Below are 15,447 nucleotides of genomic sequence, written 5' to 3' on the forward strand. Positions count from 1 at the left end.
CATTTGTCATAAAGTTGCAAAGAATAGAGTTGGCTGGTGCAAAGAAAATTCCGAAACTGGATACTTAACTCTTCGTAGACATACTGAATCTTTTGTGAAGGCAAAATTTCGTTCTCTCAAATTTCTTAACACAAATTTTAATTTTTATTAAATAAAAGTTGTAATATTTAAGTTAAATAACTGAAATATATATAAGATATGTTAAAAAATGATTCTGCATTAAAAAAAATTTTTTTGAAAGTAAGAGCTTAGAACAGTAAAAAAGTTTAGGCTGAATAAAAGACTATAGAGTGTAAATATATATGCCTATAGAATAAGTAAAAATTTGTCTACAAAAAGTTAAGACTTTTCGTGTACCCTTAATATTGCGAAATACATGTTTTAACTCTCAGCCAGCAATTGAAGTTTTTAAAGGTATCATTGATTTTTGGATATAAATTTTAGTGGGGTTGGGGGCTAAATTTATTTGGGCTAAATTTATCTGTAGAAAATAAATAAAATCGACTTTTATGGTATAATAGTAAAAGCTCATTGTTAAAGCTTTGAAAAGTATACCAGAATTTTTTCGGACTTTCATATAATCCGGAACAATAAAAAATTTGCTCTGTTTCTCGAAAACCTCCGTTGCTGACGGAAGAGTTGAAATTTATGTCGCCAGCGAAGGGTTAAGCCGATAGCTCGACAGGCGGATTAAGAATTCTCGGAAATAGGATAGAATGTGGAACGCATCGCGCACCGTGGGGGTAATAGTAATAGTTTAGATCCCCAGCTGCGGTCTCGGCTATTCCCCCGGCCGCATCTCGATGGACAGACAGACGCGTCGAGTGAGTAATGAAAGCGCGAGTTAAAGGCGGTGACCGCCTAACGCTTCGTCGTCTTAAACGCGCGAGTAACGAGCGAGGCTGGCTGCATATTTCTGACCGGGAGGCGATTTGCTGTCAACGGGGCGTTCCTCTATTTTCGTCGCGTATAAGTCTTCGCAGGGCAGCAGTTATGACGCGACGTGCGTATACGAGAGTGCGTATTCCAAGAATAAAGCACTCGCCAAGCGCGTAAGACGTATGAAATAATGAGGCGATATTTACGAAGTCGAGCCCTCCCACCGTCGCGCAACGATTCTCCATTCTCCGCAAGAATCCGCTGCTTTCGGCGTTCTTTGAACCTGGTCCAACGACCGGTAGCATTTTCCGAACATTGAGTCATAAATAAATAGACATTTATATATATAGATAAGTATAGATATAAGTAAAGAAATCTATTTTATTCTAGATGTACATACAAGAAAATTGTTGAATTGATATCACATATTAGACATCAAAAGATAAATAAGGAAGATAAAGTGGTAAGAGAGTAAACAATTATAATACATTAAAATAAAATGTAATAAAGATATATAAAAAATGTATAAAAACAGTATGTAAATCTGCAGTGTAAAGATAGCACTTAGTAAACAAAACTGCTCTAATGTATAAAAAGAACAGATAACAAAAAAATTAAAAATAAAGCCGTACACGTACAAAAAAGACGAGTTTTTTTTCTGGGTAAAGGAAGTTCGTGATTGGAATTAAATGAAGTTTCAAACTCACCTGCTTGTGCATTTCCACATTTAGGCCGTATGACATCTCGTAGTACTGCAACAGACAATTCCGTGATATACTTCAATAATTAACTATGGAATCGATATTGCACTGTGTGTATCCAATGATATATTTTAGCTCTACCGGTTTGTTCAAATTTATTATATGATCATATTTTGTTTGTGTGTGTGAATCAATATGATTAAAACTCTAAAAAATAAAAAGGAAAGAAAGAGGGCAATCAAAAGATGTTATATAAAAATAAATATAAATTTTATTTTAAAACGTAATGGAACATTTCAATTCACTGAGTCTCCTTTAGTTAAAATAAATTACTTAACGACGTATAAAATATATAGTAAAAAATAATAAAAATTAAATGAAAAAGATAAAAGACAATGAATGAAAATCACAAAAACCATGTTCAAATAGGTAAACATAAAAATAATCCGATAAAAATTAATAAACAATTAATAAATTTGACGAACATATAAAGTAATATTATAAAATAAATGTTGCATATAAAATGTTGAATAAGTAATTCATTATTTAAAACATTTTCTTCAGACAAAAAAATAAAAAATGTTCACAAACAAAATTTTACATTAACAGACAAAGTCATAAAATAAATATCAAAAAAATATTAGTAAAAAATTGATTACGTTAGGGTCAAATAGATCTGAATAGACCAGCAGGATTAATAATTAAGAGATCGATACAATTAACAAATTTTCTGCAATTTATCTTAGTAATTAACTAACAATAAGAAATCAACATAATCAACGTTTCTCAGAATGTTTTTCAAAGCGATTGTATCACAGACCAGATGAGATTTCCTTTGAATTGTCCAGCAGCGGTCGGTGGTTCGAACGGAGCCGTTTCAACTACACTAACGTGTTATTAATTATCGCTAATCGTGATAACGTACTCGAGTTCGCTGGTCGAGTGTATTTGAGAGGTGAGCCGCGGTTGCAGTTGCAAAGAGAGTGCAAGAGAGAGAGAGAGAAATGGAGGGGGGGGAAGAGAAATGCGCGCGCGTGAGAAATACGAGACGAAGAGGCGAACGCGTGTAAACGCGCACCGACCAGGTTACAGGTTCTTAATTTTACGGGCCATTAGCCCGGTAATTACTCGGGCGAATTAATTGCGCTTGTAAGTAAGTTATTTCACCCGGGAGATAGACACAGCGGCAGAGAGGTGAGGGCACAGAGAGGAAGAGAAGATAGGACGCTGGAAACGGGTGCCGAGGGATGGAGGACGCGTTAACGGAGGCTAGCTGTTGAGATCGGTTGGCTGCAGCGGCAACAGCATCGACCAATGGCACACTCTTTCCCTGGGGGCAACGGCGTTCGTTCGTTACGGCAAGCGGTGCAACATCCTTAACGCTCGTTAATGAGGCCAGCGTCGCGCATCGCCAGCAAGGAGCGGTGGCGTGAGGGGAGAGAAAGGGAGCATTCGTATCAAATGGACTAAAGCAGAGATTAATTGCGTTTAAACTGGTGGCCCACGTGCCGCCCCCGCGCCGATTAGATCGGTGAATTAAAACGGTAACGATAAATTGACGGCGTAAAACTCGCGCAACGAAGCCGCGTTTTCGATTTAATTATCGCGTCGCTTGCTCGACGCTTTTAATAAAGAAGATAAATAATAAGAAACTAGCGGCGTCTCTCGCGCGGACTTTGCGGACCCTGCGCCATCGCGAAATCGTTGCCAATTTGTATAACAAGTGGTAAATTTATATAAAATGGAAAATTCTTCAGTTTCTTTTCAATCAGAGCGTTCAATTCACAGAGTTATTTCCGATCGCTCCTTAGATCCTTCAGTCGTGAGAAGAAATTTCCGATCGCTCTCTTTAGATCCTTCACACACACACACACACACACACACAGAGCCGCGAGAAGAAATTTTAGAATTCTTCACGATACGCGGATTGAGGGTACTTTTCTTTCTGGCGACTTCTTGAAAGTTCATAAATAACTCTTCGTCGTGGCGCTTCGTTTATTTTCTCTTTTTGGTTCTCGCGCCGTGGGAGAGCTCGTGGGTACGAGAGGTAGGGATATGAGAAGGTGCTCGAATATTAACGAGACGTAGACCGCCGTCGTCGCCGCCGCTGCCACCACCGCCGCCGCCATGACCTAACAGCGTATTACTTCGTCATTAAACGTGCGAGACAGCTGCGCTTGTGCGAACGTTGTAGACTAATTCGATGAGAGCCACTGGCTCTTAGAGTCATTAGCTATGCACGAGCGCATACATACATATACATATACATGTATCTGTAGTATATCTGACTACGTTACGCGCGGCGTAACGAGCCAATGTAAAGCCCCGACCCCGGCTCCGACTTGGAGGATGCAATTAATGCTAAGAAGCCGAGGTGGTTTAGCGGTCGAGCGAGCATGATTATTCTGGATACGAGAGAGAAAGGGAGAGAAAGGGGGAGAGAGAGAGAGAGAGATGGAAAAGGAGGAACACAGAAGCAAGAGGTAGTCGAGGGAAACGTTACGACGCGACGTCTAACTGGCACGTCTAACTTTACGACGCACCAATGATTGCACTTACCATCACGTAGTGTCGCTGAATCTCGATCTTGTCGTTAGCCAGTTTCTCGCAGTCTAGCTTCAGCCTGCGGAAAGAGAAAAAGAACATAACGTGGAGTGCATGTGAAAACAGTCGAGTATAGGTTCGAATTGAGGGAGAGAAAGGAGAGAGAAAACTAGAGTTTCCCCCCTCTCTTTCTCTCTCCTTTCGCGAATAGAATATGCTCCGTACGTGGCGAGCGAAAGAAAGAGGCGGAAAAAAGAAAAACGCGAGGAAAATAAGGAAGAACCGTCTTGTCGGACAACGAGAAAAGTTTCGATCCGCGTACACGCGCGCTGCTGAAAAATGCAAGGCCCGTTCTTCCCCGGCGTTCGCGTTCGTGAAACTCGAGAAGCTCGAGTTCGTATATATTTGCGAGCTGCCATTACGTATCAGTCGTGCAACTTGCAGGATATAGCGTGCACTCCGAGCAGCTGCGCCCGTTCCCAGACCTTTTTTCTCTCCGCAAGCGCGCGATACGACTCGCCGCAGTCCTTACGCGCGCGTTTCCGCGTCAGACGAAAGAAGTAAGAAGAAGCCAAGGTGGAAGAAGAGAGAGGATCGATCGTGGCAATCGCATAGGATTGCCACAAATTCCTCGTCCTAAAATAGCATAATTTTTTCCTGATTTCTAGATAAAATTCCACGACTTCTGATGTCTTTAATAATAAATATTTTAAAATTCTTTGTATTTTCGTTCTGATTAAAAAATCCTCAAATATTTCGCCGAGAGGGAGCAATTTGACATAGCGATGTAAGTTATTATCAATATCGCTGACATTGCTTGTATTTAATTGTTAAGTCGATATAGTAGTGGAAAAATTACGTAGAGTACGCGTATTAATTTTCTTTAAAGCCAAGAATTGTAACTTTCCAGGAAATTTTGCAAAATTTTCTGGCCACTTTCAGTTTTCTTTGACATTTCTCTGGTTACCAATTTGCGGCAACCCTGAATCCGAAAATGTGTCTCTTTTTCTTCAACGAACGTAGATGCCGGGGGGCGCGATATCGTTATCGGTAAAAAGCTTTGATCGTCGATACTTACGAGTGATATTGTGCCTGCAGGAAATTGAACTCCTCCTTGATCCTGTCGCAGGACTCGCTAACCGTGAACTTGAATGGCTGGTTCGGTTGCGGCGGGCCCTGCAGACAAAAGAAAAACGTGAGAAACCTTACCTCTCGATCGGTCTAGCCAATACCTATGCGATATGAATCAATCGATCCGCGTCCCAGAAATGTCGACGGATCGATCGATCGTCGGAATCCCGCCCTTCCCTCCCCCCCCCCTCACCCCTCGATCTCTATACCACCCGTTCTGAATAATTAACTCCGTACAGCTGTTCGACCGCGAAAGGGCAGGGGTGGCGGTGTCGTACAAGCGAAAGTGATACGAGGCCCGTGTGGTAGATTGAAGCATACGAGGGAGGGGGGGGGGAGGAGGGTTGATGGTAGATGGTACTGATGGGTGTAGGACGCGCACACAGTAGAAACGTGTGCACGTGCACGCGCGATTACACGGAGCTGGATAGATGTGTACGGGTCCCGGCAATAGTCGGTTATCGTCTCTCTGGCTCGAGAGAGCTGCAGTGCTCTGTAACGGCAGCTCTCTCCCTCTGACTCGCGCGCGCGCGCGCAGAGAGAGAGAGCAAGTGTTAATTACATGTTTGCGGTGTCCGCGAGGATTACACGCTACAACCGAAACTATGGGCCGCCTGGGTTCTGTGTCGCGTATGAACACGCGTAGGGTACGTGTGCACGTGTACGCGCGCATAAATATACTATATCGTTAACGACATCCTCCGTAAGCGAACATCGCGTCCTTCGCCGGATCCGTAAATTACACGACGATGCGGCGACATTGATATTTGTTGACGGCACCACGTGCAGATTTAACACCTGTGTATGACCTCTCTGTTTAAGCTAATGACATACGTTGAACTTAAATGAATGAATACTTGACTCGAAACAATGAGAACGATGTGTCATCACAATTGCGTCGTCGTTATTCTCTCGGTTGGGTCAAAGTCGCTCGACCTCTCGAGAAGAGTGGAGAACACAATGCGCGCGCGTACGTCTTCGCCAGTACGGTCTCGACAGTTGTACGACCAAAACCCGCTAAATTCTCGAAACGGGAGAGACGAGCGCGACAATGGCGCGGACGAGCGTGAGAAGAAAGGAGAGGTAGGTATATAGAATAGGCAGGCAAGCAGAGAGGAAACGGATAGTCGGATGGAGGTCGTGGCGAGAGGAATTGCGGATAGAAGAGGAGGAAGGGACGGGTGTCCAAAGGTGGCCACGACGAGGGAAGTTGCGGTTTTCGCGGTCGCCGTGGTTGCGGCTTAGGCAAATTGAGATAGTTCGCAAACCGCCGACCAGCTGACCTGGCCGTCACGCCAGGATGCGCCAGGATGGCACATGCCGCGCGCTGCACGTCTCTCTTTCTCTTTCTCTCTTCCTTTCGCGAGAATCTAGCGGTGATCCCGGCGACGCTTTCCGTAACACGCCTAGCTTATCATCTCCGTTCAATAATTCATAAACAACGACATATGTATACATAAGCATTTCCATGTTTTTCAGTCACGACACAAAGCCGGAAATTGACAATTTAAGTGAGATTCCTTGCTCTTTCTGCTTTCACCGAAGATTTCAAAGAGACACAATATGAAACTTCCTACTGCGTTAAATCTGTTAAACCGTCGTCGTTATCCAACTTGAAGCTATATGAACAGAGTACTCGATCTGTGCGTGTGTGCCGTTCATAAATCTTCTCAATCGTGAAACGAATTAAACCGTTAGTGACAGTGCCGATGTCGATTCCGGCGGTATCGCAAGCGCGATCGAGTACCACTGGCGGCCGGGTAAACAGCACTGTATCGTATTTGTGTGCTTAGCCCGGCAAATGTTAGCCAGCATATCGCTTATGGTGCTTGTTGAGCGAGGGGTGATGGTCGATAGTTTCCGTAGCGGCGCGGCAGTGGCGGGCAGGACGAAGAGAACTACTCCTCGCTCGCTTTCTCGTAGCGGTATATAGGTACACGGCATCGCGTTCGCGTCGGTTTAACGCCGATCCGACGACGTGGACATGAACGAACGAACGAGCGAGCACGAACGCATACGTCGTGTTTGTCCATCCGTCCATATAGGGCCGTGTTTGTCCTTGCCTCTCGCTGTTTGAAGAACGTCGGGATCCTGGTCTGTGCAAACTCCTCATTATTGTGAACAGTGTACACGGGGCATAAACGCGCGTGCGCGCTCGCTCGGCCCGACCGAAGTTACACGTGTCAAGTCGCGCGTCACGTGCGCGCACACACACGATCGTGATACTTTTTTTTTTCCTCCATTTTTTTCCACGCGACGGAAGCGAAACGCGCGCGGCGCGTTCGCCTGTGCGACAAAAACGCGATCTCTACCACCCTCCCAGCACTACTCTGTGTGAAAGCAAAAAAAAAGTCACGGAATCTCTGGAGACCGAATTTTCGTGATTCCGCTCGCGACGACTCTCGTGCTCTTTTCGTCAAGATTTTTACGACCGATTACAGCTCACGCGTGTTAACACACGTTTTTCCAAGTCTGTCTTCCGTTATGTTCACTGCGAGTTTTGAAAATTTATCGTGTACCACCGCATGATTGCCACAAATTCCTAAAATTGTATGACTTTTCCCTGATTTCTAGATCAAATTCCATGACATCTCCATTCCTAAACACTTTGAAATGTGTTTGTATTTTCCTTCTGAAATCGTCAAATATTTTGTTGCGAGAGCAATTTAACATAGCAATGTAACTTATTATCATTAATGTTACTAATACTACTTGTATTTAACCGTTAAATTGATAGCACTCCAAACTACATAGATGTAATGTATCTATGCATTTCCCTGATTTCTAATTTGTATCTGACAACACTATACATGTGTAATATAGATTTTCAGTACACGCAATAAATAACGGAACGCAGTCTAAAATAATACATTTGAGTCTAAAGCCGATATTCATAGTCGATTCTTTTATATATTTAAGGCTGTCTTAAATACAGTCTTAAGGTGTCATAAGCCAATCAGAGGATTATTGTATTAGCATCTTAAGAGATTACTTAAAATGGGTCTTAAAATAAAAACTGACTATGCCGGCTGAGATATGTTTACGAAATACGCGATTTAGAATTGTATTATAGTTAAATTAACGACAGTAATTAAAAATAAGCCTGATTGCGTCATCTATAATGTGCGAGAGCCAAAAAGTTTCTCATTCATTACGCCGTCATCAGCCTAATTACGTTTAAGAATCGCTCAGTGTCAATATTTTACATTGGTCTTAAAACATTTTGGAAAAAAACTCACGGAGAGCGGCGAGAGATTAAACAGTCGGGCGAGCGTTTAATATTCTTTTTTTTATATCTGATCTGACGACTTTAGGTTTCAAATTGGAAGACGTCGACAATCAAATCACTCGAGTCGAATAAGCTCAGGTATCGTTTTTCCAGATTGATTAGCGACGAATTAAATAGTTAAATACACGAAGACGTTGATATTGACGTCGTGTCGCTTCGACGATAGAAATCTTCGTGTTCGAAAATCTTCAACTAATTAATCACAGACTTTATGATAAAAGAGATAATAATTTTACACGTCTAGACACAAGCCAGACTTAGCAAAAAACAGATATAAAAATAGATATAAAAAAAAATTGCATTAAAAAAATATAACGAAAAGATTAATATATATAGATAAAATATTAGACAGAATCGATATTTAAAAACTGTCTGCTTTTTGCATAGATTTTTATCAATCTGTTCAACGATTACACATATTTTCCAAATTGGATGATTCTTTTATATTTAAAGCATTTTTTCTTCTTTTAAATTCAAAATGCGATCTTCAATGAGATATGAGTCTCATCAGAGACTCGCATCATCTTCTTGGAAGATGGACTGTGTTCGCCAGCAGTTGAGAAAATTGCTGCTGCTTATCCACTTATCTGCGCACCTATCACGATGTAATAAAATTTTTACTAAAAAATGGCATCCAGTGCTGGCCTGAATTATGACCCAGCGATTTAATACCTGTATCTCGTTATTCGCACAAATCGTGAAAATATAGTAATCTCTCTATCGTGTTTTGAGAATCGAGATTTTTTTCCCTTCAGAAAAAATACATTCCGAGATATGTGCCATCTTTTCGTGGAGTGCGAAAGCATAATCGGCTTAGTGTGAAAAAGATCAGTGGAAGCTCCATATATCTTTATAAATACCAAGATTTCGAAGGTTCTCGATTCGATCTGGGCAATAGATTTACTTTCTATGGGACAATCGCGTTTCAGCAAGATTGTCGGTTTAAAGGGCTCAATGTTACTACAAGAGGATCTAATACACGAGTACATATGTATGCAAGTGTGTATGCGTGTATACGAGATGAAGGTAGGAGAGCGGGACAAGGAGTATCCGTTGAAACTTTCCGCCTGGGGTTTCGTAATGATCGACGGGCCGGTTTGTCCGGAAATAATATTTGTACAGCTTGTACGTAAACAGCCCTGGCGGCCCTGCAGAGTGCCAATAACCACCGCCTGTGTCAACTCGGTCAAGCACCGGAGCATCACGACGAGGATGACGGCGACGAGGGCAACGGCAACGTCGATAGCGACGGTGACGAGTCATGATACTAATTGTCTCCAGGGATCGAAAGCGTCGGTGCAGTATATAATGACGATGAACGATGACGCCAAGTCATTCGATCGTTTGGTCGCGACTAAGGGTTACTCTTTTAACCTTTATATAAATAAATGGGGTGCTCAAAACTGGGTTTACTCGAAACAAATTTTTTTTTTATTTTTATATATAGTTTTTTTAATAGTATATATATATATATGTAGAATTAAATTTACACTATTTTTATATTCTTATAAAATAGAGGAACGTAAGAATAATTGACTTGAAGACTTCTAGGCAACTTTTATTTTCCTTTTCCATAACAAAGTTTTTAAGATAATTATGCGTAGAGCGCTGTAGCCATCTATACCTATTTAAAGATTAAGAGTATACTCTTTTTGAGGTCAACGAACATTTGATCATTAATTAAGGATGGCTTGAATTGAAATCGAAATGTACGGTTGGTGAATTTAGATTATAATATATTAAAGTAAATTGTACGAATGTGATTGCGCACTGTTTATCGCGCTGACTTCAAACAATATTATCATTGATATTTTTATCATTAATTAAAAAAAATTTTATACTTACAAAATTATATTGGTAAGAATTTTGTCAATAAAAATTTTATTTGGACATTAATAAAAATATATTGATAAGAATTGTCAATAGAAATTTTATTTTATTACAAAAAAATTGTTCATTTGATTAAATTAATTTAGTTCGTCTTTATTTTATTCAACGAAGAATGAATGTATTGAGTTCAAACATAGGTATATTTGAATTTAAATACATGTATATAATACATTATGTAACGAAAGAAATAAAGATGAACTAAATTTAGTCAAATGATATTTTTTTTTCTCACTGTACTCATTTAATACATTAAAAAATTATAATCTCTTCTTTCGCTCCCTAATTATCATCTTTACTTAAAAAGTATATACTATATGTATACCTCTGTGATTTAAATATGATAACTCTAGTCGTGACAGGTAAGTAGCGCCGGGAGCTCTTTACGTTATTCTCATCCCATCGCAATTTACGTCACGCGACGCGAATTAATCGAAAACGTCAGACGGACCTTTTTCGATAATCAGCAAATTCGTTACTGTCATGTAAATACGTGATTTAATTCCCGTATGGATTACATCGATTACGATATTCTTCGAAATTTGAAAGCGTTTTCATCTTCGTCGACGTTTTAATTGACTTCGCTTGCTTTACGCGTCACTGCGCGATAAAATTGTACGGTGTGTTATTAAAAATGTGACGATCTCACGTCTCGTTCGCTACAATTTTCATTGTCTGAGATTCTCCACGTGAACGAGTGCCAGCGAGAGCGAGAAAAACAGATAGATGGGAGAAAGAGAGATAGAAGACGAGGTGGCCAACTGTTTGCACGTGACGAGATTTATAATGCTCGCGCCAATTGCATGTAACACGCTTCGCTCATTCCACGGTGTAATTCATCGCGGTGTAATTACCAATGCATATTGCGGTTCTGCGGAAACGCGCGCGCGCGAGCGAGCCTGCGGCCCGCAAATTTCGTGGTACACGCGCGATATCGTTTGGCGGTGTATCTCTCTCACTCTCTCTTCCTCTGCACCTCGTCTCGATTTCAATTTTGTCCCCGTCTCTTCTCGTCGCGCCGACAAATAATTACAACGGGAGATCGGTCTGCATCGTCGCTGGATGGAACGCTAATGAGATCGTTCCACCGCAAAGTATAAGAGTAGATAAAAATGACACAAGTACGAGGAATAAGTAATTAAGTGTATATTTCTCTATATTTCTAAGTAACGTAAAAAAGGATTCAAGTATTTCAATTAATTAATTAAATTAATCGATCGTTCGAGAGTTCCTACTTTCTTCAAAGAAGTAAATCATTTCCGTCGCTAATGCGATATTTTTTGATTAGCGAGAAGCTACAAGGTTTACATAGAAAAATACATACTGTAATATATGCAGGTAATAATTTTCAAGTATTTTAAAAGCTCGTATATCCACAAATCTATCAAGCATTAAAAATTATTCAAAATATATAATCTAAATCCCCTCTCTCTAATAGTTCATAATTCTTTGAATCAAAATTGTTAAATTAAAGCAAATTCGATTAATTTTGATAATATTTCAAATGAAAATAAACTTTGAGTATATAATAATTCATGTTTTTTTTAAATTTGTATATTTTAAGGATTATGATAAAAAAACATCCTTGTTAAAGAGATAGCCGGGTTACTTAAGAAGGGAAGAAAATAAATTGAACCATCATTTCTTCCTTAGCGATAGTATGCCATGTTTCCGTGTGTACTTCGAGGAAAACTGCGGAAAATCCTCTGCAAAGTCTCGATGTATAATCTGACGCACATTTATATTCGCATTAGCCGCGGAAAATGCGTCTCTGCATTCGGTGTCAGCGTGACGCGACCGCAAACGTCGCCGATTAATCGCGCGGCGTCGAGCGCGCTCTCTCTTTCTCTCCCTCGCGTGTTTATTTTCTCCACTTTTCCGTTTGACTCTATTTTTTTCGTCGCCTCGCTTTTCCGGGCGGTCGCGGGTAATCATCGGAGCCGCCGTGTGCGCGATGGCAGCTATAGGATGTGACGCAATTGCGGACGGCCGCAGCCCTCCTGGTGCCCTCCCGTTCCGCTCCGCGTCGCGTCGCCGCGATATATAGATTTATTTTCGTCGTTTTCGCGTACGAGCTTTTCCGCTTCGGCTCGCCGGGTGTTTACAGTCGAATGAAAATTTGCTCGGCAGCCAAATATTTTTCCGTCATCGCTCGGCTCTGTCCGCGTTTCATTCTCTCGCACTCCTCCCCCTCCTCTCCTACGTTCTTTTCTCTCCATATAACGTAGGTCAATTTCATCGGTGCGTATTTATACACGGGTGCGGCCAGATATTTAGCGCAGGAACCTGTGCGTGCATGCGTGCATGCATGCGTGCGTGCGTGCGTGCGTGCGTGCGTGACGACGAGGGCGCGAGATTATCAAGTTGCATTAGTCGAGAAGAAGAGGGAGGGGGGGGGGATAGAGCGGTAGAAAAATAAATAATTGCCGGAAAGAATTTATTGGTTCTAAGCTCCGCCGGCTTGGAAAACGTTGGCTACTTTTTAATTATCTCGTTAGCTCGCGAGAGTGACGTTGACAGCGGCGGAGAAATAATGCGATTCGTAGGTATACGAGCGATGTGTATCTCGTAATAACACTAATAACTGCGCGGCGGATAGATGTCGATCGATTAACTCGAAATAACGCAGTTCATAGACACGTCAGATGCAACGAGGAGAAAAAAAAAGGACGTAATTTTCTTCCCGATTGATCATCGCAGATAGATACAAATAGATTAATCTGTCTCTATAATTGAACTCGCGCCGCAAGTCCGGGAGGATGGAGCGTCGGAATAACTATAATAAAAGCGTGAAAGAATGCGAGAGAGTATTAGAGAGGATATAAAGTGAAAAGCAAATGGTAAGAGCAATAATAGTCAACGGCGATCTTCGTGTTACACAATGGTGACCCTAGAAATAAGAGCCTGGCTGCAACGTTTCGGTTTGATAAAAAATGGTGTATATATGTATGCACTCGCACAACACGTTGTATTCACGTATATTTGCTTTTCAATTTTCTCACTCGTTCAGTCATTATTTGATTGATCCTTCCGGCGCCGTTTTTCATCGAGCCAGTCAAAACTAGGCTAGACTCTTATTTTTAGGGACTCTACAGTGTTACAGTATAATCATTGATACCTGAATTTTTAAAGAATTGACTCTACGTCATACTTAGGACGTGTAAAATTAGGGGTTTCCTCTTGCAGAAGTGCTCGTACATTTACCAGTAAATGGAACAATAAGTAAAAACAGAAAAAAGGCGTCTGTTCACCAAAGTTGGAGAAAGTTAAATTTTCGGGATAACAATTTATTACGATACGCCGCATGATGAATCGATTCATCTCGCTCTTACCGTTTCTCTTGCCATGCAATCTTTATATATGGCGTTTGTGCAAGTGGACTTTATTCCCCGTTCAGTTCGTACATAGATAACGCAAAATTACTCAAAATGCGAGGCTTTATCTTATCGATGTAAAATGTCCTTCGCTAATCGCGTTTCTTTCGAAATACACTTCACTTTGGCCAATTTCGAGTTTGTTTTGCTGGTCATCGCTTGTTGCAAGTTTTTTCAACTAACATTATATCCAGTTTTCAATATCATACCGAGAAAAATGTTTCGGTTATTGTTTCAAGAAGTACAAACAAACAAGTTTTAATCATACAAATGAGATTTCTGATTATTGTAATTGAATTTCTACGATCAACTATAATGTTTGATAGATTTAACTGTAAGTGTCTGTGTGTATCTTTCTGGTTGAATTAATGTAATTTTTCTCAGTAATAATTGTGTTATCGTTATCAGTTGTTAAATTTTACAATGTTTTCATTAATTAATTAATTAAAATTCTCCCAAAGTAAAGGTGAAATTAATTATAGATACAAAGGTAATCTTATATTTATTTCATAAATCTCTTTATTCTGATCTTCTAATTCTAATTGTTTACGAGTTGAGCCCGATTTCACCATTACATTGTAAGATCAACTTTAATATATCTCGGTTCAATTTTTATTCTTTTTATCCTTTTATAATTTACAAAATTTTCTTCAATCGTTTCTCCTTTACTCTTCGAGAGAAATTTTATTAATTTTATTCAAGAATTTTAGCTTAACGATTGATAACGATTGCACAACAATTACGAGACTGCACACTTGAGAAAGTCTTGTTGCCAATTAATTCTACTAGAAAGATTCTAAAAATTAGGAAAAGATAAACACAATAAGTTAAACCGAGATTAAAATTAATCTTACATTGAGAGATGGAAATCAATGTAACTGAGTGACTTAAAAAATCGCCTCGTCATTTCTATACGAAGAATTCAATCGCCTTAAAAGCACCTACAGAATTCTCTCAGAAAATTGCGAGGATGACACTTCCTGTAAATACTCCCAACAAATAATCATCTGTTCTCTCGAAAAATGGCGGGAAAAAAAACATATCAGACTCGCACGAACAATCAAAAGCGTTCGCGCGGACCGCTTCCGAGGGAAACGCAATCTAGATTTTCCGCATCTCGCTCAATGTCTTTATCTCTTCCCCGGTAAAGAATGTATAAGATTCATTGTATATATACGTACCGGATGTCGCGCTGCGGCTGCCACGGCTGCCGCCGCCGCCGCGTTCATGCTCGCGCCGGGGTACATGGCCAAGGTATATCCGAAGTTTTTGTTTCTTTTACGTCACCACACGTCACTACCGCACCTCGTGAAGAGCGAGACTCTCGCCGTCGCACATCACAGCCGAGGAGCGCGTGTAAACAGAGACTCCGGGAGGGAGGGAGGGGGGTGGGTGGGTGAGTGGATGGTTGGTCAATTCACTGGAGCACTCATGACCCGCCTCGGCGTGGCGCCGGGAATTCGACACGAGTAGCGCGACGGAGTACGGTGACTACACGTGGAGCATCCGCGAGTCGCGCATGAGTACAGCGCTGCTGGACGCGCGCGAGAGACTGCGACTGCCTCGGAGAACCAAGAGACGCGATGCGGCCGCCTTAACGAAGAATACACGATACGATGCACACCCGACAACGCGCGTGTGT

The 15,447-nt window shown here is 41.1% G+C and overlaps 1 protein-coding gene across 1 annotated transcript in view; it reads right to left on the minus strand.

Annotated features, from left to right (window-relative positions):
* LOC108773649 (protein groucho-1) overlaps positions 1 to 15,100 on the minus strand; it is a 28,756-nt gene extending 13,656 nt beyond the window's left edge. The window contains exons 1-4 of the mRNA XM_018539522.1: positions 14,987 to 15,100; positions 5,203 to 5,300; positions 4,140 to 4,203; positions 1,587 to 1,631 (exon numbers count right to left, since the gene is read on the minus strand). Of these exons, the coding sequence (XP_018395024.1) occupies positions 1,587 to 1,631; positions 4,140 to 4,203; positions 5,203 to 5,300; positions 14,987 to 15,052 (273 nt within the window). The 5' untranslated portion in view covers positions 15,053 to 15,100. The remainder of the gene's footprint in view (positions 1 to 1,586; positions 1,632 to 4,139; positions 4,204 to 5,202; positions 5,301 to 14,986) is intronic.
* Between the last annotated feature and the right edge of the window lie 347 nt (positions 15,101 to 15,447).

The sequence above is a fragment of the Cyphomyrmex costatus genome, unplaced genomic scaffold, assembly GCF_001594065.2.
Source record: "Cyphomyrmex costatus isolate MS0001 unplaced genomic scaffold, Ccosl1.0 scaffold216, whole genome shotgun sequence".
Lineage (NCBI taxonomy): Eukaryota > Metazoa > Arthropoda > Insecta > Hymenoptera > Formicidae > Cyphomyrmex > Cyphomyrmex costatus.